Source organism: Phyllobates terribilis, unplaced genomic scaffold (genome assembly GCF_046119375.1).
Source record: "Phyllobates terribilis strain yellow unplaced genomic scaffold, ASM4611937v1 Scaffold_1__5_contigs__length_1240528914, whole genome shotgun sequence".
Taxonomy (NCBI): domain Eukaryota; kingdom Metazoa; phylum Chordata; class Amphibia; order Anura; family Dendrobatidae; genus Phyllobates; species Phyllobates terribilis.
The window spans coordinates 354,539,523-354,564,560 of NW_027362761.1; the positions used below are offsets into that span (position 1 = coordinate 354,539,523).

At 41.4% G+C, this 25,038-nt stretch overlaps 1 protein-coding gene across 2 annotated transcripts; it reads right to left on the reverse strand.

The window, feature by feature from the left end:
• Positions 1-79: 79 nt before the first annotated feature.
• On the reverse strand, positions 80-25,038 carry DDX55 (DEAD-box helicase 55). 2 transcript variants are annotated; one of them, XM_073676177.1, is made up of 14 exons: positions 24,872-25,038; positions 23,582-23,632; positions 21,580-21,666; positions 18,904-18,995; positions 17,915-17,977; positions 15,985-16,134; positions 12,573-12,762; positions 10,461-10,543; positions 10,245-10,376; positions 9,613-9,705; positions 6,997-7,111; positions 5,727-5,895; positions 2,831-3,120; positions 80-2,707 (listed from the first exon to the last, which is right to left on the reverse strand). In XM_073676177.1, exons 1-14 carry the CDS (start codon positions 24,977-24,979, stop codon positions 2,555-2,557), a joined length of 1,776 nt encoding a protein of 591 aa, XP_073532278.1. In that variant the 5' UTR covers positions 24,980-25,038; the 3' UTR covers positions 80-2,554. The 2 variants fall into 2 exon arrangements, with proteins under 2 accessions (XP_073532278.1, XP_073532279.1); XM_073676178.1 differs by having other exon boundaries at positions 24,876-25,004.

Consider the following 25,038-nt stretch of genomic DNA (forward strand, 5'->3'; position numbering starts at 1 on the left):
TTAAACGAAAAATTGTTTGTTTTTTTTTTAAAAAAAGCCCTCCCACAGATCCATCAATGGAAAAATAAAGTTATGGGTCTTTGAAAAAAAAAAAAGTTTATCATCATTTCCAGAGTTCAACATTTTTTAAAATCAGTAACAAAGAAAAGCAAAATCATGTTTGGCATCACCATAATCATACTGGCCTGTAGAGTCCAATTCGTAAAAATGAAACCCAAAAACAAAGAAGGAATTTGGCACGACGTAACATTGTGCTACTAATCAGAAGAGGGAGATAGGTGATTTGCAGGCTATGGACCACTGAGGTGCCCGCTGGACAAGGGTCCTGCGAAGCAATTCACTCATGGTTAGTTACTACTGTTCAGTATAATGAGTGAATGTCCCCCCATCTTGGAGAATGAGTTTGTAAGTATAACACATGGGTAAATTAATTCACAGAACAGATTTAAATACATGACAGAGTAAATGGTCCTTATGCGCTTGGAGGTTGTTACAAATGAAAATAAATCATGAAAGATTTTTACTAAAAACACTTTACATGTCCATTTCAAAAATAGAAAAATTCAGTTGGAAAATTACATCATCTTAAAAATGTCAAATAATTGTGTGATAAAACAGCAGAGTATCGAATCCACACAGCCTGCTTTATATACAATAAATCTAGACTGACACTTCAGTACAGCGAACAGGTATACACCAAGGTTAAAGGGAACTTGTCACCAGGTTTTCTTAATATAAACTAAATCCACCGCCTTTGTTAATTGGTTTATTACTGCAGTCCATCAACCTGCAACTCCTGCATATCGTAAAAAATACCTTTAAGTCTCCAGCGCCTTATGCTAATCAGCTTAGTCCAGTCTGGTGGGCGTCTGTGCCTCCATCACCAGAATCACCCTTCTCCTGCTTTGACTGATGTGAATGATGCGTCCTAGATCATCCACAAGTCCCTACAAATCTTGCGCTAATGGCTTCACTCCCAGTTAATTGGCGCCGATGCATTAATGGATTCTGCTCTGCCCTTAGTAAGTTTTGCAGGGTTATATGAATGACAGGACGCGTCATCTACATCAAGGAAGAACGGCGATTCTGTAGACAGAGGCGGCGGTATGGAAGGCTAATGAAAAGTATTTTTTGGGATATGCAGGGAGAGTTGAGGGCTTATATGCAGGTTGATGGGCTGTGGTAATAGACCAGATAAAGGTGCAGACATTAGTTTGTATTGGAAAAACCTGGTGACAGATTTCCTTTACGTTCCTACATAGAGTTAAACAATGCTGCATATTTTTGATGCGCAAAAATGCAGAAAAGTGAATGGAATTTTTTTTTCTAAAAGCTGAGCAAATTGACCTGCAGTGTTTCAAATCCGCAATATGCCAATTTCCCTTGCGAGTATGCAGTTTTATGTGCAGATTTTCCCTACAGAATTCCATTAGATGTGGAAACACTGCAGGTAAAAGCATATGCACTTTTAGTGGGTGTCCTGCGGCTACATTCACATTTTACCATTCTGTTTCTCGGTTCTGTTTTTAGGAACAGACAACAGAATCAATATCAAAAGCGGATTTGGGACATAATTGATACAAATGGAAGCAGAGGCACCCCATTGATTATTATGGGATTTGTCTGGATTCGGTTTTGTTTCAGTTTTTAAAACTGAATAAAAATTTCTGCATTATGCGTTCTAAAAACAGATAAACCAGATCCCATATTAATCAGTGGGGTCTTTGTTTTCATTTACATCAGTTATGCCACAGATCGGCTTTTCACATTAATTCTATTATCTGTTCCTAAAAACAAAACAATGTCAAAAGCAGATATGTGGCATAACTGATGCAAATGGAAACAGAAACCCCATTGATTATTATGCGGTCTGTTTTGTATCTCTTTTTAGAAAGCCGAAATTTTTATTCCGTTTACAAAATTGAAACCTTAACTCCCATGGATCCCATAATAATCAATGAGGTCCCTCTGTTTCTGTTTGCATTTGTTTTGTGACAAATCTGTTTTTGATGTTAATTTTGTTTAGAAAGAAACAAGAAACAAAGAAACTGAATGAAAACAAATGTGAACATAGCCTAATCTTTATTCCCCTTCCATAAAAACAGGATCTTCTCACAAGCGTATCAGCAGAGCCCCTGCCCCTCCGCCATACCCTATACACCTATGGTTGGGGTGGGAGGCTGATCCTCTTACTGGTTACTAGTGTTGAGCGAGTATGTTCTATTAACCCATTCGCCGAGTATGCTTGGGCCGAGCTCCAAGTATTTACAGCTGCTCGGTGATATGGTTGAATCACTCCCGTGTGCATGATTTGCAACTGTTTGACAGTTTTATTACATGTGAGGAAACAGTTGCAAATCATGCACACGGGAGCGATTCAAGCATATCACCGAGCAGCTATAAATACTCGGAGCTCGGCTCGAGCATACTCGGACAGAACATACTCGCTCAACCCTACTGGTTACCCATAGAGCCAGTCTTCCTCCAGAGATAACAAGTACTTGTTTAGGCCATTTTGATTGGATTCCTTATACGAGGAATAGCCAAATGAAGGTCAGTCTGACACATCTGATCCACCCTCAGATCTTCCAACAATCGTCAGCTGTTTGTCAAATTCTTCCTTTGTTATTTTACCCCTCTTCAGCTTTTTTAACAGCCTGGTATCACGGAGGAGCTCATTCACATCTTCATCATCTATGTCAGAATCCTGAAAGACACATCAGCAACTTTACTATTGACTTCTCTGCAGCAATTTCTACAGTAGAATTAGCATTTAATGTAGAAAAAAACATGCAAATGCATAATATATTCACAGTTGGAACAGTTTTACCTCCTCATGTTTTCTTTTCAGAGCATTTTTCTTCTTCTTTTCTTTTTTGACTTTCTGCTTTGACCAGGCTTTATTTTTTGCAAAGTTTCTTCTAAATTCCCCCTCGGGTTTCTGTTTTTTCTCCTGCAGCATCTTCTGTCTTTGCTTTTCTCTGTGTTTATCTTTGTAAGGAATAGAGTCTGTATCGATGGTCGTGGAAACAAAGTCTGAAAAATCCTTTTCTCTCAGTTCTGGCATTCGGGGCATTTTAAGCAGAGCAAAACCACGAGCAAGAGTGGAGAAGTCAAAATCTAATGAAATAAAACAACAAACCATCAGAAAAGAAACAATACGGCCCTGATTCATGAAGACTGAAGGGTTTCTTGCCGATCTTGATGAGGGAACGTGTTGAGAGTCAAACGCTCCAGACTCATGAAGAGGAGCGTGTCTTATTAATGAATCAGGAGTGTCTGACAAGAGGTGAGCGCCTCTCTACAAATCTTACTCTAGTCACTGACTGGAGTAAGATTTCTGGTGTAGAGAACCCCACAGCTTGGCATGGATTAGACTGTGGCATCATACCCCAGTCCTGCTTTAGCTCCAACTATTTTGGTGGGCTGGGAGAGAAAGGAGTGAAAACGCCGAAATTCGTTACATTTTTGCACAACTCCCAGTTGTGGCAAAATTTTGTGACTTTTCAGAGCAATTTATTCCAGACTTCTGTTGAAATGTCTCTGATTACTAAATGTACCGTCACACTTAGCGACGCTACAGCGATCCCGACAACGATACGACCTGTCGGGGATCGTTGCTGCGTCGCTATGTGGTCACTGGTGAGATGTCAAACAGTCAGATCTTCCCAACAATGCAGCAACGATACAGCGACCCGTTGAGACCTGTATAACGATGCAACGCAAATGCACGCCTATGTGTCTCAGTTCTGAGTCGGCAACGAGGTCGTTGGTATTAGGTGTCAAACGCACCGATGCATGCTACTCAGCGGGACCTCAACGATCAAAAAATGGTCCAGGCCATTTCGACACGACCAGCGATCTCACAGCAGAGGCCTGGTCGCTGCTACGTGTCAAAACTTGTGACTCAGCAGCGATCTCGCTTAGTGTGACGGGGGCTTTAGGCCCTAATTTCTCATTACTATCAGAAGTGCTCAGTATTACACAAGGATGTAAAGATAAAAAAAAGCCTTGAGATGACTACTAATTGATTTTATATATATATATATATATATATATATATATATATATATATATATACAGTGCCTACAAGTAGTATTCAACCCCCTGCAGATTTAGCTGGTTGACACATGCGGAATTAACTTGGCATTGTGACATTTGTACTGTAGATCAGCCTGGAAGTGGGAAATGCACTGCAGCAACTTTTGTTTTTGTTTTTTTTTTTTGTTTTTTTTTTAAACGTTAAAAGTTAATTCAGAGTGTCATTTATTATTCAACCCCTCAAACCACAAGAATTCTGTTTGGTCCCCCTAAAGTATTAAGAAGTAGTACAGGCACCAAGAATAATGAGCTTCACATGTGTGGATTAAAGATCTCTTTTGCCAGCCTTTTCTGACTATTTAAGACCCTCCCCAAACTTGTGAACAGCACTCAGACATGGTCAACATGGGAAAGACAAAAGAGCATTCCAAGGCTATCAGAGACAAGATCGTGGAGGGTCACAAGGCTGGCAAGGGGTACAAAACCCTTTCCAAGGAGTTGGGCCTACTTGTCTCCACTGTTGGGAGCATCATCCGTAAGTGGAAGGCTTATGGAACTACTGTTAGCCTGCCACGGCCTGGACAGCCTTTGAAAGTGTCCTCCCGTGCCGAGGCCAGGCTTGTCCGAAGAGTCCAGGCTAACCCAAGGACAAGAAGGAAGGAGCTCCGGGAAGATCTCATGGCAGTGGGGACATTGGTTTCAGTCAATACCATAATTAATGTACTCCACCGCAATGGTCTCCGTTCCAGATGAGCCCGTAAGGTACCTTTACTTTCAAAGCGTCATGTCAAGGCTCGTCTACAGTTTGCTCATGATCACTTGGAGGACTCTGAGACAGACTGGTTCAAGGTTCTATGGTCTGATGAGACCAAGATCGAGATCTTTGGTGCCAACAACACACGTGACGTTTGGAGATTGGATGGCACTGCATACGACCCCAAGAATACCATCCCTACAGTCAAGCATGGTGGTGGCAGCATCATGCTGTGGGGCTGTTTCTCTGCCAAGGGGCCTGGCCATCTGGTCCGCATCCATGGGAAGATGGATAGCACGGCCTACCTGAAGATTTTGGCCAAGAACCTCCGCTCCTCCATCAAGGATCTTAAGATGGGTCGTAATTTCATCTTCCAACAAGACAACGACCCAAAGCACACAGCCAAGAAAACCAAGGCCTGGTTCAATAGGGAAAAAGTCAAGGTGTTGGAGTGGCCTAGTCAGTCTCCTGACCTTAACCCAATTGAAAACTTGTGGAAGGAGCTCAAGAATAAAGTCCACATAAGACACCCAAAGAACCTAGATAACTTGGAGAAGATCTGCATGGAGGAGTGGGCCAAGATAACTCCACAGACCTGTGCCGGCCTGATCAGGTCTTATAAAAGACGATTATTAGCTGTAATTGCAAACAAGGGTTATTCCACAAAATATTAAACATAGGGGTTGAATAATAATTGACCCACACTTTTATGTTTAAAATTTAATAAAATTCAACTGAGCAACATAACTTTTTGGTTTGTAAGATTTATGCTTCTGTTCATAAAACCTACTCTCGTTTGCAGTTTGAAGGCTCTAACTTATTTACATCTTATCAAACCAGCTAAATCTGCAGGGGGTTGAATACTACTTGTAGGCACTGTATATATATATATTATACACACACGCATATGATGAATATAGTGCATACATACCTTTGACTCTGAAAATTAGGTTGCATTCATGCTTGGCATAAGCCTGTACATAAGACACAAAAGCTTTCATGCCTTTTTCAAACATCGCCCTATCTCTTCCTGCCATAGTTCGCAATTTTGGCAGATGGTCCACTGTACATTTGAAGTCAACCATTTCTTGTAGCGGGCACTAATGATTAGGAAATTACAAGAATTAGTAACGGTCGAAAGTAAAAGCATCGGACTGAAAGTATACAGCCACGAGATAAGAGAAGGGATAAGACACCAAAATGTGCAGAATGGTCTTGCAACCAGGAAAGGACTGGGGACAAAATTTCCCTGTTCTGCTTTGGGATCCACATAACTCTAGTAGATAAAGCAAATACCTGAGCCGGATTCTAAGCTGGTATATGTGCAAAGTGTAAGAGCGCGTTCACACTGTGGCCATTTCACAGACAAAACCCAAGGAAAAATTAAATGAGCATATACCCTAAAGCAAGTAAATAGTAATGGTACGTGTAAATAACGCAGGGTACTTAGCTAACGGTATTTTGATCAAAACATAAAACCCATCCCACCACAAGAAGGTATATCCATCTGAATGGTCCTAACCTGTCTAGTATTAAAATCTTACCATGGGTTATAAGACGTCAAAGTGGATAAGGGCAGAGCAGGACAGGGTCCCGACTTAGACACCCAACCATGGGAAGCTATACAGATTAAATACTTAGCCCAGAAAGGTGGGGCATGCCTCATGTTTGTACAAAGTACAAGAAATTACAGCAAAACCAAAAACCTGAGCCGAACTATATGCTGGTATACGTGCAAAGTGGCCACAGTGTGAATGTGCTCTTACACTTTGCATGTATACCAGTTTATAATCCGGCTCAGGTTTTTGGTTTTGATGTAATCTCTTGTACTTTGTACAAACGGGGGGCGTGCCCCACCTTTCTGGGCTACGTATTTCATTTGTATAGCTTCCCATGAATGAGTGTCTAAGTCGGGACCCTGTCCCACTCTGCCCTTATTCACACTGACGTCATATGACACATGGGAAGGTTTTAATACTAAACAGGTTAGGACCATCCCGATGGGTACACCTTGTCGTCATGGCATGGCTTTTATGCTTTTTTCATCAAAATAGCGGTAACTAATTAGCCTGTGTTATTTACATGTACCATTACCATTTACTTGCTGTAGGGTATATGTTCATTTTGTTGTTTCTTGGGATGTTCTTGTATATATATTTATTTATTAGCTGTGAAGGAAAAAAATATTCCAAAATATTCACCTTTTGATTTATTGAGAGAAAATTGACATATGATTCTTCCATAGGAAGCAAAAATACAAGAGCATTGCCATGATTACCAATTCTTGCAGTACGTCCACATCGATGCACAAAAGCACTGAAAGAAACAAACTAACATAAGGGAGAGAAAAAATGGCCAGAACTATAGTGGAAAACTGTATATTGAGACACAATCTGAAAATTGTAGATAAAGTATGTAGCCACACAGAGAAGAATGCCAATACCTATAATATAAGACACAGGAATGCCCACTGACGCCTAAAGCACATGACTATTTTATAAAATGACAGAAGTGGACATCTGGGAGTTATACCCATCGTAGACTTGCAATGCGTATAACAATTCCTATTAATCACTATTTAAACACACTTATTCAGTTGGCAGATTAATCATATTGTTCCATAAAATTATACTTAACACCTTAATGACACATGACGTATTAATACGTCATGTGTCATGACACCCGGTTCAGCGGGGGCTCCGGCGGTGAGCCCGCACTGAACCGGGCACATGTCAGCTGATTATTACAGCTGACGTGCCCGCAACAGCCGCGGATGGAATCGCGATCCACCCGCGGCTGTAAACTAGTTAAATGCCGCTGTCAATCTCTGACAGCGGCATTTAACAGCGCCGCGCCGGAAGCGCGTCACTTACCCCGCCCATCGGTGACCCCGCGGGTCAGCATGACAACCCGGGGTCTGCAGCAGACCCCAGTGGTTGTCATGAAAAGATTGCTATGAGCACCACCTAGTGGTCGGCACTCATAGTACAGGAGCATTTCTGCTACATACAGGTGATCTGCTGATCATCTGTATGTAGCAGAGGCAATCGGACAGTTGCTGCTTCTAGTCTCCTATGGAGACTATTGAAGCATGCAAAAAGTTTTAAAAAAATGTTTTTAAAAATATATAAAAAAATACAAGTGTAAATCACCCCCCTTTCGCCCCATTCAAAATAAAATGATAAAAAATAAATCCCACATACACATATTTGGTATCGCCGCATTCAGAATATAAAAAAAGAATTAATCCGATCAGTAAACGGTGAAACGAGAAAAAAAATCCAAATGCCAGAATTATGTTTTTTTGGTAGCTGCAACATTGCAATAAAATGCAATAACGGGCGATCAAAACATCATATCTACCCCAAAATGATATCAATAAAAACGTCAGCCCGGCGTGCAAAAAATAAGCCCTCACCCAGCCCCAGATCCAGAAAAATGGAGACGCTACGGGTCTCAGAAAATGTCGCCATTTTATTTTATTTTTTAGCAAACTTTGGATTTTTTTCACCACTTAAATAAAAAAGAACCTATACATGTTTGGTATCTACGAACTCGTAATGACCTGGAGAATAATAATGGCAGATCAGTTTTAGCATTCAGTGAACGTGGTAAAAAAAAAAAAAAAATCATCTGTGGTATTGCATTTTTTTTTTGCAATTTCACCGCACTTGGAATTTTTTTCCCGTTTTCCAGTACACGATATGGTAAAACTAGTAATGGCGTTTAAAAGTACAACTCGTCCCGCAAAAAATAAGCCCTCACACGGCCATATTGTCCAAAAAAATAATAACGTTATGGTTCTGGGAACAGAGGGAGCAAAAAACGAAAATGCAAAAAAACGGAAAATGTTCCGGTCATGAAGGGGTTAAACATTCAGCAACAGTAAAGAAAACAGAGACAAGTAGAAGCCTCAGGCTGAGTTCACACGATGCGTTTTTAATGCGTTTCCGCGGCGTTTTTGCAGTTGCGGAAACGCATTAAAAACGCATGGTAGAAGGGCAGCAATGCTCCCCAATTGAAATGCGCATGTGCTGTGCCCATGATGCGGATTTTTCCGCAGCGTAAACGCTGCGCTCAAAAATCCGCAGCATGTCAATTAATTTTACGGAAACGCTGCTCTTTTGCCGCCATTGACTTGCATTAGACTGTATGGAATCCGCATCACTGTATATGTTGATGCGCATTCCGTGCAGTCTAATGTGCGGATGGTACCCGGGTGTGGAGGAGAGGACTCTCATCCAGACCCAGGTACCATTAAAAAAAAAAGAATAAAATAAAAAATATATATATACTCACCTTCTGACGGCCCGCGCAGCACTCCTGCTTGGTTCCCGGCACTTAGCGGTTGAATGAAGAAGGACCTTCGCTGACGTCAGAGTCATGTGACGGGTCACGTGACGCTGACGTCGGCAGGTCCTAAAGTCTTCACTGCCGGCAGCCGGGACCGAGCTAAGCAGGACACCGGGGGCCATCAGAGGGTAAAGTATATATTTATTTTTTGACATTCACACACTATATAAATCCATGCCGGCTGCATGGATTTATATAGTGTGAAGTTGACAAGCACTTTCTAAGTGATGCTAAAATCGCTTGGAAAGCGCTTGTCAACACGCATGCGTAAATGAAAGTGAAGAACGCTTCACTTCCGCATGTACAATCTGCATGCGTTTTTTCTGCCAGGGAGATCCAGAAACGCTCAGGAAAAATCTGGAGCATTTCTGCATCGTGTGCACATACCCTAATACTACAAAATAGAAAAATTAGTGACGAGTCTTCAACTATAAGAATGGCACGCTCTCTGAAACACTGCTCACCTGGCACTGCTGGGGGGGTCATACTGCAAAACCCAGTCTACTTCTGGGATGTCAATACCTCTCGCCATCACATCAGTACACACCAAAATTCCACTGTAACAAATGAGACACATTCTTAAAAGGTTTTCTTTTCTTTCCTTTTACATAAATGTATTTTTACAATTGTGTTTCTTTAAAAATGTTTTAGCATTTGCCTTCTGTAGTCTCTGTGTTGTAATGTCTACGGCTGGCTGCAGAGTGAGTTCATTGAAAATCTATCAGTGAGCTCACTGTGACAGTCTTACAGGAGAGATAGTCAATTATTTATCTGTCTTTTTCTAGGTGCCTCTTAGCTGCTTTATGACTACAGACTACATCAAAGTTGACTACGTGGAAAAAGTCAAATTGTTTTAATAATGGGTTTTAAGAAAACCCAATTGTAAAAATTATTTTCAGTCCCCCAAACAATGCCTTTAAGAAAAAAAAACTGTTCCCCACGATGATAATGTTCAGGTAATGCCAACAAACTACTGCAAAATCTTGAACAGATGTTGCAGTGCATGGTCTCTCATGTTAGATGGTGACACTTAAGAACCTTCTTCCATTCATGAACACTATAAGCCTACAAGATGCAGTCTGTCCAGTTTTCTCACCTTTCAAGCTTCCTAAATTCTGTGAAAATCCTGTTACGCTTGTGTTTCATTTTCCCATGAATGCTCATTACATTCACATTTTTCACAAAGGTTTCTAATGCTTTCCCATAGTACTCCACACAGGCACAGGTACTGTGTATACAAGCAGAAAATGGCATTGTAATAACAGAACAAAGCAGACTCTTGGTCAAGACGTCACCCACAATCAGTTGTTACCTGAAAAACACAAGATGTTTCTCCTGCTTGCGTTGACGTAAGAAACTCACAAGGTAGTTGAACTTTTCATCTGTTTTGCAAACCTGTTAAAAACAAATATTTGGGATAAACGATCTATATTTATTTGCCCCTATCAAGTAATTCAAATGGCAACCTGTCCTAGTCACAGGTCAAGACAGGCTCCAGAAACCTGTGTCTCAGCTGACAAGAGGAGCTGTATCATAAGCACACATATCTCCATGAGCTGAGGAGAAGGACTGTGACAACAGAAGAAATAATTCTCCTTGACTGACTGTGCACAAAGTTTTCCCTTCAGCCTCAGTCAACCTCGGCTCATGGAGGTATGTGTGCATCCGATAAAGCTCCTCTGTCAGTTGAGAGACAGGTCTCAGGAGCTGTGTTTCTTCATACTGCAGCTTGTCCTGATACATGATTAGGATGGACTGCCAATTGAATTACTTGATGGGCATTTTATTAAATTCTCGTTAAACCCCTTTAAGGCCCCTTTATATCTCCGATAACATTAAAAAACTATTTCCATCATAAATATTTATGACATCCATAGGACCACTACTGGGAACTGCACCCTTTCCTTTGAATGTATCTTTAGGGCTTGTTCACACGCTGCGTTTTTCCATGAAAAAAAAAACAAAATGCTGCACTGTACAGTATTAGCAAAATGAATGGGATATCTGAAATCTCATGCACATGGTGCTTATTTTTTTCCTTGCAGAATTGAACCATCAGTCTTTTTTTTTTTAATCTGCAGCAGGTCACTTTCAGCGTTTTTGCAGCGCTTTTCACCCATTTAAATGAATGGGAAAACAAGTAAAAATGCATATATTTTCGGCAACTTTTTTCCTGCGAACCCTCTTGTTTTGTTTTTTAATCATGATAAGTTTATTCAACCATTCATCAAGATTAACAACAAACATTTAGAGAACATATGAGCATTATACATCTTGTACATATTTAATGCGCACAAGCCTTTGCATTTTCCCAGAAACAAGTTGAACCCACTTTTCTGCCTCCCTCCAGCCCTCCCACAATCCCAACAAACCCCTCCTCCCTCTCTGGTGCGCAACAAAACACATTCAGTTAATATTAAAGTATTCGTAAACTGAAAATTACATCCCTCGCTAACTCCTCAGATACCACCCTAGGGCATCTAATCCAGTTGCCCCATTGCTTACCAAATGGAACTATTGCTCCCCTTTTAACATATACCTTGTTCTCCATCAGTATTGTGTTATTCAAACACAGGGTTATTTCATATATCGACAGGGGATCCTTTGCCAACCAATGCTCGGCTATGGACTTCCTGACTTGGTAGAATATCTTGGTCATGGCCAGTTGAATTGGAGCCAACTCTTAACTCGTCTCCAACAAGGCCCAGAATGCATGTCTTGGGATTGAGCAGATCTTGGAGTCCATAAACTTCTGAGACTAACTTACCAACATTTTCCCATAACTCAGTCAATTGAGGACAGGACGAGAACATCTGTATTAAGTCTGCTCCTTCTTCCCTACATCTTGAACACATATCTTTTCTAAGACCCATCTTACATAATGCCTTGGGGGACCTATACACCCTATGCAATAAAAATAACAGATCTTCTCTGGGCCGTATTAATCTAGATCATTCCTGTCAATTCAAGGATGTCCTCCCACTTACCTTTAACCAAGGCCATGGAGTCTACCAGAATTTTCAGCAACAGAGAATTTATAGTAGTGAAATCAACCTCCTAATGGCAACACTCATTTTTAGTGCAGAAAAATCTGCTGCAAATACTCAACGTGTACGCATAACCTTAGAAAGGTTTTCCCACCAAGATCATCATCTTTCTTCAGGATAGATACTAAACCTAAAAAAATGCTTTTCCCACCAAGAACAAATCCAGTATGCATCTATCTGCTGTGTAATGAAGTGAAGAAGTTCCTGAATCTCACTGTAACGTTTCTGAATTTAGGGTTACAAGATGAACTCCTTACTTACATACAGATTAAAACAATACATATATAGGAGATTAACATTTTTTTTTTAATAAATATAATCTCCTAGGTTACTTTCCTCAGTCACGTTAGTTAGGAATGACACAGAATATCATTTACCAAATAATAATTCTGAAGTCGTGCTGGCGTCTTCTGGGTGCTGGTGGCTGCCACCCCTTTCTCCTTCACAGTGATCCGCACTGGATTCCGGAGCCCAGCTCGCACCAGATTCTCCACTTCCTGAGTTTGGGTGGCAGAGAACAGACCAGTCCTCCTTTGCTTGGGCAGAAAGCCTAATATAGTGTTTATACTACAGTTGAGAAAGAAAACATTGTGGAGGCATAAAGACTAAAGGGAGTGACGCAGTGCCAGTAAGGAAGCTTTACGTGGTAATATCAATATTGGAGAATGTTCAAATATTTATTATCAAACTCGCCCACACATGCTGTCATATCCTACTCTCAGATATGGCTGCGGATATCACCAGACACGCTCGCTTTAAAGGGACTGTCAACACAGAATGACTGTTCAAACCAAGCACCTTCCCACTTGCTTGTTTTCCATCTATTTCCGCTCTTCTCTGGCTCTATCATGACAGAGCTGTCAATCAAAAAACATGGGGGAGGGGGGGCCGTGGAGAGATAAATAGGAAAAAAAAGCAATGATGGAAGATGTAGTTAAATACTTGGCCCCACCGTGATGCACTGAGTGCATGTGCTTGGATTGAAAAGACATTCTATGCTGCAAGGAGACCATTAACTTATATCCCCCTATAGCCACTTGCTTTCAGTCATCTGGACGGGGCAGGCAGCAGTCACAGTCACCGCGCAATACACAGCGGGTGCGGCTGTAGTCACTCCCCAGCCTGCTCCGCACACAGACTGCACACACACTTCAGAGTAGGCTGTCAATCAAAGTGGCAGGGAGTGATTACAATCACAGTATGGTGAGCGGTGACTAACTGCTCCCTGCACCACTCCGACGAGTGAAGGTGAGCGGATACAGGGAGGATGAATTAATTTTCTCCTTGCAGACATACTTCAAATAACATAGGAAGGATTTTAACACCATTTCCCTGAAGATTAAACCAATATCAGCAGGTAACAGCAATTCTAAATGTGAAAGGTTCCCTTTAAATATATAACTTACTGTCTGCATATATAATGTAACTATATGTATGTCATTATGTTACACTGAAACTTATTATTAGATGAAACATTTAGGAATATGCAGTACACACCAAAAGTTTGGACACACCTTCTCATTTAAAGATTTTTCTGTATTTTCATGACTATGAAAATTGTACATTCACACTGAAGGCATCAAAACTATGAATTAACACATGTGGAATTATATACTTAACAAAAAAGTGTGAAACAACTGAAAATATGTCTTATATTCTAGGTTTTATAATAGATCATAGACTGAACATGAGTCAGTGTGATGCAGCAGCAAAAAAGGCAAATACAATTCTGGGATGTATTAACAGAAGCATACAGTCTAGATCACGTGAAGTCATTATCGGTCTTTACTCCTCTTTGGTCAGACCTCATCTGGAATACTGCATCCAGTTTTGGGCACCACATTTTAAAAAAGACATCGACAAACTGGAGCAAGTTCAGAGAAGAGCGACCAGAATGGTGACCGGTCTGCAAACCATGTCCTATGAGGAACGGTTACAGGATTTGGGAATGTTTAGCTTGCAAAAAATAAGACTGAGAGGAGACTTAATAGCCGTCTACAAATATCTCAAGGGCTGTCACATTGTAGAAGGATCATCTTTATTCTCATTTGCACAAGGAAAGATTAGAAGCAATGGGATGAAACTAAATGGGAGGAGACACAGATTAGATATTAGAAAAAACTTTTTGACAGTTAGGGTGATTAATGAGTGGAACAGGCTGCCACGAGAGGTGGTGAGTTCCCCTTCAATGGAAGTCTTCAAACAGAGGCTGGACAAACTTCTGTCTGAGATGATTTAGTGAATCCTGCTTTGAGCAGGGGGTTGGATCAGATGACCCAGGAGGTCCCTTCCAACTCTACCATTCTATGATTCTTCAAAGTAGCCACCTTTTGCTTTGATGACTGCTTTGCACACTCTTGGCATTCTCTTGATGAGCTTCAAGAGGTAGTCACAGGAAATGGTTTTCACTTCACAGGTGTGCCCTGTCAGGTTTAATAAGTGGGATTTCTTGCCTTATAAATGGGGTTGGGACCATCAGTTGTGTTGTGCAGAAGTCTGGTGGATACACAGCTGATAGTCCTACTGAATAGACTGTTAAAATTTGTATTATGGCAAGAAAAAAACAGCTAAGTAAAGAAAAACGAGTGGCCATCATTACTTTAAGAAATGAAGGTCAGTCAGTCTGAAAAATTGGGAAAACTTTGAAAGTGTCCCCAAGTGCAGTTGCAAAAACCATCAAGCGCTACAAAGAAACTGGCTCACATGAGGACCGCCCCAGGAGAGGAAGACCAAGAGTCACCTCTGCTTCTGAGGATAAGTTTATCCGAGTCACCAGCCTCAGAAATCGCAGGTTAACAGCAGCTCAGACTAGAGACCAGGTCAATGCCACACAGAGTTCTAGCAGCAGACACATCTCTACAACAACTGTTAAGAGGAGACTTTGTGCAGCAGGCCTTCATAGTAAAATAGCTGCTAGGAAACAATTGCTAAGGACAGGCAACAAGCAGAAGAGACTTGTTTGGGCTAAAGAACACAAGGAATGGACATTAGACCAGTGGAAATCTGTGCTTTGGTCTGATGAGTCCAAATTTGAGATCTTTGGTTCCAACCACCGTGTCTTTGTCCAACGCAGAAAAGGTGAACGGATGGACTCTACATGCCTGGTTCCCACCGAGAAGCATGGAGGATGAGGTGTGATGGTGTGGGGGTGCTTTGCTGGTGACACTGTTGGGGATTTATTCAAAATTGAAGGCATACTGAACCAGCATGGCTACCACAGCATCTTGCAGCGGCATGCTATTCCATCCGGTTTGCGTTTAGTTGGACCATCATTTATTTTTCAACAGGACAATGACCCCAAACACACCTCCAGGCTGTGTAAGGGCTATTTGACCAAGAAGGAGAGTGATGGGGTGCTACGCCAGATGACCTGGCCTCCACAGTCACCAGACCTGAACCCAATCGAGATGGTTTGGGGTGAGCTGGACCGCAGAGTGAAGGCAAAAGGGCCAACAAGTGCTAAGCATCTCTGGGAACTCCTTCAAGATTGTTGGAAGACCATTTCCAGTGACTACCTCTTGAAGTTCATCAAGAGAATGCCAAGAGTGTGCAAAGCAGTCATCAAAGCAAAAGGTGGCTACTTTGAAGAACCTAGGATATAAGACATATTTTCAGTTGTTTCACACTTTTTTGTTAAGTATATAATTCCACATGTGTTAATTCATAGTTTTGATGCCTTCAGTGTGAATGTACAATTTTCATAGTCCTGAAATTACAGAAAAATCTTTAAATGAGAAGGTGTGTCCAAACTTTTGGTCTGTACTGTATATAAAAGTAAAGCTGTAGCACCTTGCTTCAAACCCCAAGTCCAGAAGTCTGTCTGCTTCATCCAAAATCAGAACATCCAAGGTCTTTACAGCATTGACCAAATCCAGCCCATCCGCCTGCCTCCGAAACATATCTTCCAACCTCCCTGGAGTAGCCACAATAATGTTTCCGCTATTGACAATAAGGATAAATTAATGTGAATAGAAGAACTGCACAAGTATGGAAAGAACATACAGATTCACAGCCTGAGTACAGTAACATCTAATCCAAAGCTGAACAAAATGTGGGATGACTACTTCCCAATGTCATCAATTTTTGTTTTTGATTCACTGAGTAAATCTAGTTTTGCACAACAGTATATAATTTATGAGCAATGGCTCACAGATATATGCGCACTAAAATAAAATACTCTAATGGATACTCTTAAAAAACCTTTAGCTAATATCAAAAGAAATGTAAAGCACAAAAAATGCACAAAACAAAATGGGCTCTGTCACAAAGACATATAAAAGAGGTACTAGATAACACCGATGTGGTGTATACTGTCAATAGGTATAGTCCTTTAAGGGCATCAATGAAGGTGCAGATAATATGTTAAAATAGTCCCAGTGTTGCTGGGGATAGTATAAAAATCAAAATAGAGTATATAGATGGTATATCAAAACAAAGAGCTAAAATGCCCTATTGCACCCTACTTATACCCCAGCCTGACCATGGAGGTTGGCACCCTAATATGCACAAGTATATCCCTGCCTTCACGGTCAGGCAGGGGTATAAGTAGGGAGCAATAGGGCATTTTAGCCTTATGTTTTGATATCATACCATCTATACACTCTATCTTTGTTTTAGATACTATCCCCTGCAAGACAGGGTCTACATTTTAACATATCTGCACCTTCATTGATATCCTGATCCCTTAGAGGACTATACCCTTTGACAGTATATACTATAGATGTATTATCTAGTAGCTCTTTTTATCTTTCGGCAACCGAGAATTGCTACTGCGCATGCGCGGGCGGTGGGGGCCATTTTGGTGCATGGAAATTTCATGTGTGGCATCTATAATATTTATTTAATCGTTAAGTGAACCCTTGTTCTTTGCATACTTTTTCTCTTTTCTAACATTGCTATTTTTGGTATATGTAGGGCTGATCCCTTTCCATCTAGTGGTGCCCTCCATTGTGTTTAACTCAACAAAAATAATACTAAAATAAATATAAGTGGAAAGCTGTCAGTCATTAAAGGGGTATGCTCATCTTAAGCATTCATAATGTATCCTCAGGACATACTATAAATGTTTGACAACTATGGGCTAGGGTGCCGCATGTGCTAGGAGTTTCCGTTTACTCGTATCAGAATTTTGAGGACAGCAAGTAAGGGTATGTGCACACTAAAGCTTTTTTTTGTTTGTTTGGGTTTTTTTTAGAGCAGAAACTCTCCAAAACCTCCTAATAGACTCAAAACTTCTCAGAGTTTCCACTCAGTTTCTGTTCCAAAAACTCAGTAAAATGACTCAATGTGCACATACCCCAAGTATGCTCAACAGTTTACCAACTCTAATGGAAGTGAATGGCCGCCTTTCTTCCCCCAGCAACTGTCGAGGCAAAACTATTCTGGAGATAAATGTGGGTCAGATCTCTAGATACTGCACATGTCAGACATTTAACCGGAAAATATACCATAAATGTCAATACATGTTACACTGTGTCTCTTGCCTTTACACTATCTTCTAAGCTCAGCTCCTCCTGCGTTATAATTCTATGCCAGATGACACACTTTACTTTCAATAGTATTCCAATAACACATGGTCAGCAGTATGAGCTGAAAGTGCTGCCAGGACAAAGGCTTGATGGCAATTTTCACTACATGTAAAATAATGTATTTATTAGGGAAATTCAGGATGAAATGTTTCATTTAGCACATCTTTACAATACGAAATACTGGCACTTACCCATGTTCTTTAAATTTCTTCACATCTTCAACAGGATTACTTCCACCAATAAGGAGGATCTGACTGAAGGAGTTAACCCCCCCCCCCAAAAAAAAGTTAAAATCCAAATTCTGTATATTGCACAATGCAGCCAGCATTACGTTGTCATTTCTAAGCATATAATACAGAGATAAAAGCGAACTTACACTTGTATCAAGCTACCAAATCGAACAGTAAACTAAAAATGTTTCTCTGCAGGAACTGAGCTCCACCACCACCAAAAATTACCTACAGCAGACAAATCCCCCGCAAAAGGATACTGTACCAACGATCAGCTGTCTCTGGGAAGTACTTAAAGGTTTCCCTTCCTGCTGCCTCTGTGGGGAATGTAGTTTTATGTGGAGCCTACTCAAATGAAATATCTAATACATGGTCATGATAAATCCACAGAAGGTTTAAAGCAAAGGACTCTTCTATCTGCCGCATCATTTTTCACTACTAATGAACCAAAAACTAAAGTAAACATTAAGGCTATGGTCACGGAAGCACAGATTCTCTTATTGGAGAATCTGATCAATTATGTTAATGACACTTTGATCAAACTGATCAGATTCTCTCGGATGAGAGAATCCTAGCACAGGTTAGGAGAAGATGAAGAACTACATTTCTCCATCCTCTCCATTCTGTGAGTCCCTGGAAATCGGACTGCACTCGGATGTCCAATGATATCCACGCACCAATAGACAAGAATGGGTGCACGCCACACCATTTGTGCTGCAAATTTTTATTCTCTTGCTGAATCGGTATTAAAAAAAAAAAATAAAAACCCTGATCAGCACTACCCCATAGTATAACATTGGACCAAAGGCTATCCAATAAAACATCAGATAGCACTTATCCAATGTATACACTTGTGTGAGCAAGTACTTAAAGTAAGCTGGAAACCGCTTGAGTGTTGTGCAGACTAAAAAAAATCCCTGCCAATATTGAAATGGAGAATTAGGACTTACCAGAATTGCGGGAAATGTTTTGTGAAATATGAAAGCACCTCATCAATCTGTGCTGCAAGCTCCCGAGTTGGAGTAATAATAATTGCCCCAACCTAAGTGATAATAAAAGAGTATACAAACACATCAACCCCTTATACTGTACAGTAATAAAAAAAAAGGCTTTGGCTTTATAAAAAAAATAATATTCTTGCTAAATTCATAAAATGACAGTAAATAAAACAGTGTTTTGATTGGAAATGCCCATTTTACCAGTGTAAGTGAATGCAAGTGGTCGGTATTCTCCCGGGAAACTGGAGTGAAAAGCTATTGTGAGTCTCAAAGGAATTTTAAAGATGATGTTTTCACCAGTTTGAGCATGTTATACTGGCTACATCATGGAACAGTCGCTACAAAGCTGAGTAAAATATAGTTTTAAATTTCTCCTTTCGATTGTGGAGATATTAGCTTGTAAAGGTTATTATTTGTGTTATAGGGCAACTGGATGTTACCAGAGATTTGTTTCTGGGGGCGTGTACTTCTTCCCCTGCATGAGGTTGACCAATCATAAGCGAGCAGCATCATGCAGGAGAAAAGAACACGCCCGCTTTCATTAATCTCGGCAGCAGCTGTGTAGAGATACAGCAGAGCCAAGTTATGTAAAATTACAAACATTTTCAGATCTCATATCACAGCAGTCAGTGTGTGTGTGTGTGTGTGAGGGGTGAGAGCTGACAGCACCATGAGATAAGATCTATAAGTGCTTGTAAGGATACATAACTCAGCTCTGCTGTGTGTGTACACAGTAGATGCAGAGATGATTGAGGAGAGGAGGGCAAGTTCTTTTCTCCCACGTCTGCTTATGATTGGGGAGACGTACACACCCCACAGACAAATCTCTGGTAACATTCAGTTTAACAGAAAGGCCACACCCCCCCTATCAGTATTTGGTCAGTATTCAGTCAGTATTTTTTCTCAGGAGTGGGAGCCAAAACCAGGAGTGGGTGATAAATGCAGAATTGGTGAATTGTCTCTATTATACCTTTTCTCTGATTAATCCCCATCTGGTTTTGGCTCCCACTCCTGAGAAAAAATACTGACCAAATACTGATAGGCCTTACATAAATGAACAGAACATAAATTATAACATAAACTTTACAACCTAATATCTCTGCAATGGAGGGGAGAAATTAAAAATACATTTTACTCAGCTCTGCAGCCACAATTCCATGATGTGGCCAAATTACCGGAACATGCTCAAACAAATGAAATGTCCAATTTAAACAGCATGTGCTAATAACCCTAGAGGCGTTGATATTAAACCACAACTGGGTTACAGTAGTAATTACTGCATCATCCTAAGGCTTTGATTAGAAGAAAAAAAAAAGCACAAAGAAGCATCTCACCACACTAACAATACTGAGACATACATTAATACATATAAATACACATATACACAATTATATACAACAGATATTTTGTGTAAAAAAAAAAAGTAGAACGCTATGAGTATATACACACACATGCCATGAAACTGCAAGATCCGTTATCTGCTAGTAACCAAGTTTGGAAATATTAAAGTCTACATCACTATAGCTAAATCTGAAGCCTCCACCATTAATCCAGCAATTTGTTATATGCCGATTATAATATCCAAACCTCTTTGCCACTGCAAGCCCTCACCGCCATAATACAGCAAAACTGACAACCACATGCCCTATTAAGATGCTTTCACATTGCGTTCAGGCACCCGTTCAGTGGCTCAGTCGGGGCTTACATCTGATTCCTCCGCAAAAAGGGATTCGGACATATATGTCGGTGGGGCCATAGACTATAATGGTGCCGACAGACAGAACGAGCGCTCTGACGTGCATAATTTTCGAGCATATACACCTACTGGAGACACCCAGACTCAGTCTACTACTTCGTTTTGCCAGAGGTTCGAAAGTGAGCCCTGATCGGGTGCCTGAATGCAGTGTGAAAACACTCTAAGAGAATATGGATGCCATGAAGGGGTATTTCCACTCCAGACTCACTCTATGAGCCAGAGAAGCTAACAAGCAGCGGCTTTTAGTTTGCGGGACTTGGACCATGCAATTATTATATGAATGGCCAAACATCTGAATAGATGCAATGTAATACTACATGGTTGCTACAGAGGAGAATGGCTGATCATGGCCATTGCTGGCTAAATAATTTTTTCTTTGCATGGCATTCCAGGAACCTCACCTTAGTGTCTCAAATAAATAAATAAATGTAATATATATATATATATATATATATATATATATATATATATATTTTGATATATGAAAAAAGTTATTATTTATTATATCGAAAACAATTAGGGGGGAGATTAAACAACTTCCAGGTTGGATTCCTGAGTATGAACATCTATACACACAGAATGGAAAGAGATGGTGAGCTATCAGCATATGTGGGATTCTTGTATTTGTGTGAATGGCTACTAGGTCGGTATCTCCACACAGCCAACGTTTCCATACTGCATCAAGCCCGGACTGTACTTCGTTCACAATGAGTCCATCATTTGCCATAATCCATAGATACATCACATAGCTGACTTTTAGCCAAGTCTTCGGGAACTGGCAGTGTTTCCAGCTATTAGCTATAGTCAGTTTAGATGTCAGGAAATTATTTTATTTACCACAAACTAAATGGGAGAACTGAAAATGATGTTACCTGATGTTTCTTCAGTTTCCCTTCTCTACTCAAGAGTATTTCTAACAATGGGATCACAAAGGCCAAGGTCTTCCCACTTCCAGTTATCTGTGACCAAGATAAAAATTGTATCAAACTTAGTTCTAATCAAAGAGAAGTGACCATGCCTCAGCTGTAAGGCACCATTCACACTTCAATTTATGAACACATTTGGCATATGTGGTGAGAAAACCTCAGATAAATATGCAAGATGTAATTAATAGGGTGTCATATGACCAATGCATGCCAAAAGAGTTTCTTTTTGTTATGGACTAGACCAGTAAGTGTTGGCTTTCTTTTCTTACTTTATACAGTGCCGGCAAAAAAAATCTTTACAAGTTCAATGAAACCACAAAATCTTAAATATTCAAGTGGATTCAAGTGTTTTATTGTGGATATTTTATTACAATTAGTATTTTGTCATGTCACCCTTACATTTTATCACCATCTGCAGTCGTTTAGGCATGGACTCAGCAAGGCTGGCTAAGTATGTGGAGTCCATGTTTACCCACAGTGTCTTCAGCACCTCCTTTAGATTGTTGATGTTGCTGGGTCGTGTCTCTTGAACCTTGTTTTTCATTAAATTCCAGGCATTTTCTATGGGGTTAAGGTCAGGGGAATTACCTGGCCACTCTAAAATGTTAATGTTATGGTCACTGAGAAACTTTCTCACGGCCTTGGCTTTGTGGACAGGGGCTCCATCATGCATAAAGTAATCACACTGATGTATGACCCAAAAAGTAAGCATGTGTTCTTCCAAAACAGTAATATAATTGCTTGCTTTCATAGTTATAATCTTGGGAAGGAAGTACAAACCTGCCCTGCCCATGCTTCCACTGATTGCACCCCACACGATCACACTGTCAGGGTGTTTAACAGTCTTAACTGTATATTTTGGGTCATAACGTGACACTGTACTCGGACGACGCACAACCTTTGAGCCTCCCCTGACCAGCCTGAAAGTGCTCTCATCACTAAACATCACTTTCTTCCACTCTTCAGATGTCAAATCTTGATATTTCTTACAAAAGGCAAGCCATTTCTTACAAAAGGCAAGCCGTTTCTTCTTCATTGCTGCTGTGAGCAGGGGCTTCTTTGCGGCACGGCAACTTGGTAGACCCAGGTCCTTCTGCAGGCGGTGACGAATTGTCCTAGTTGCGATGTTCTGGAGGAGCATAGGGTACTTATTTTTTATTTCAACGGCAGTTATAGAAGGATGTGACATCACTTCACGCTCCAGAAGCTTATCAGTCCTTGGTGAAGTCTTCTTAGGTGCGCCAGAGCCTGACTTCCTCTGCGGTACCATCCCAGGAGGCAATAATGCCGCCAACCGCTTCAGTTGATAAATTGCTTCTCTTGACACTCCCAGATCTCTAGCTACAGCAATCACTGAATCCCCCTTCTCGAGCAGAGTCAAGGCACGGGATTTCTCTTCCATTTTAAGCTTCTTTCGACCCATTGTGCGAGATAATATAAAACTCAGGGAGATAATAAAAGACTGCCTAATAGCAAAACTGGCTGAGCTGCACATAACAACCAATGAGAGTGCAGCTTTCGCTTGACCAGAGAAGTGAAAACTGAGCATTGATTGGTTGATATTTGCAACAAAGCCAGCTTTAATATTAGACAGTTTTTTATTATCTCCCCCATTGTGTACACTTTTAAAAAGTGAAATTATGATGTGGATTTTATATGTAAAGTTTTTTTTTGCTGCGCAAGTGTAAAGATTTTTTTGCCGGCACTGTAGTAAAGTGCAATCTGCTGCACTTACCTACACAGTAAATCATGAATTGTGCTGTATACTTTTTTTTTTTTTTTACAATGTGAGTCAATGGCCAATATGTACTACTGTATGCCTACACAATAGCAAACATCCGAGGCTTACATCAAATGTATAACTTGGGAATACTCTGAACAAATCCCTTTGACGGACACCAGAAATTGTGAGCTGAGCTCTAGGTTGTAAATAATGTGCGATACTCACAGCTTCTGCAGCAATGTCTTTATTGCTCATAAATAGAGGAATGGTTGCAGCCTGCAGGAAAGAGAAAGACATTAGTGTCGGTCACATCAGTGCCAAAAATTATTTTTGTTTTTCATTTTATCTTTGTTTCAAAGTGCAAAACGATGCTGGTATTGTATATAAGGGCAGTATTTTGTTGGAGGGGGCTACGCGGGGCACTTTGGTAGCTTTTGCCTGATACTGATGATGGCAGTGTTTATGGAGGGGCAGAGGGACTCTGATGGCAGCGTTTGCAGAGGGGACTCTGATGGCAGCGTTTGCAGAGGGGACTCTGATGGCAGCGTTTGCAGAGGGGACTCTGATGGCAGCGTTTGCAGAGGGGACTCTGATGGCAGCGTTTATGGGGGGCAGAGGGCACTCTGATGGCAGTGTTTATGGGGGGCAGAGGGCACTCTGATGGCAGTGTTTATGGGGGGCAGAGGTACTCTGATGGCAGTGTTTATGGGGGGCAGAGGGACTCTGATGGCAGTGTTTATGGGGGGCAGAGGGACTCTGATGGCAGTGTTTGCAGAGGGGACTATGATGGCAGTGTTTATGGGGGGCAGAGGGCACTCTGATGGCAGTGTTTATGGGGGGCAGAGGGACTCTGATGGCAGTGTTTATGGGGGGCAGAGGGCACTCTGATGGCAGTGTTTATGGGGGGCAGAGGGCACTCTGATGGCAGTGTTTATGGGGGGCAGAGGGCACTCTGATGGCAGTGTTTATGCGGGGCAGAGGGCACTCTGATGGCAGTGTTTATGGGGGGCAGAGGGCACTCTGATGGCAGTGTTTATGCGGGGCAGAGGGCACTCTGATGGCAGTGTTTATGCGGGGCAGAGGGCACTCTGATGGCAGTGTTTATGGGGAGCAGAGGGACTCTGATGGCAGTGTTTATGGGGGGCAGAGGGACTCTGATGGCAGTGTTTATGGGGGGCAGAGGGGACTCTGATGGCAGTGTTTATGGGGGGCAGAGGGACTCTGATGGCAGTGTTTATGGGGGGCAGAGGGGACACTGATGGCAGTGTTTATGGGGGGCAGAGGGGACACTGATGGCAGTGTTTATGGGGGGTAGAGGGGACTCTGATGGCAGTGTTTATGGGGGGCAGAGGGGACTCTGATAGTGTTTATGGGGGGGTGGGAGGACATGATCATCCCTGCACTTTCTATACACTGCTCTATAATGGGGGAGAAGCGAGGACACAGTGATAGTCTCTGCACTCCCAGATAATGGAGGCGAGGAGCCGCCACCTGCTCACAGACCACAGAGAATACCTGCACCGGAGTCATGTGAGTGAAGCGCAGCTCTCTCAGCGTCTGGCGGATCAGCTCATTCAGCTTCTCGGGTAAAGAATCCCAAGTCCCTTCTGTGACATTCTCCATCTTCCTGCAACTACAGCGCACACGTGGGTGCAGTGCACCCGGCTAAAGCGTCCCCCGGA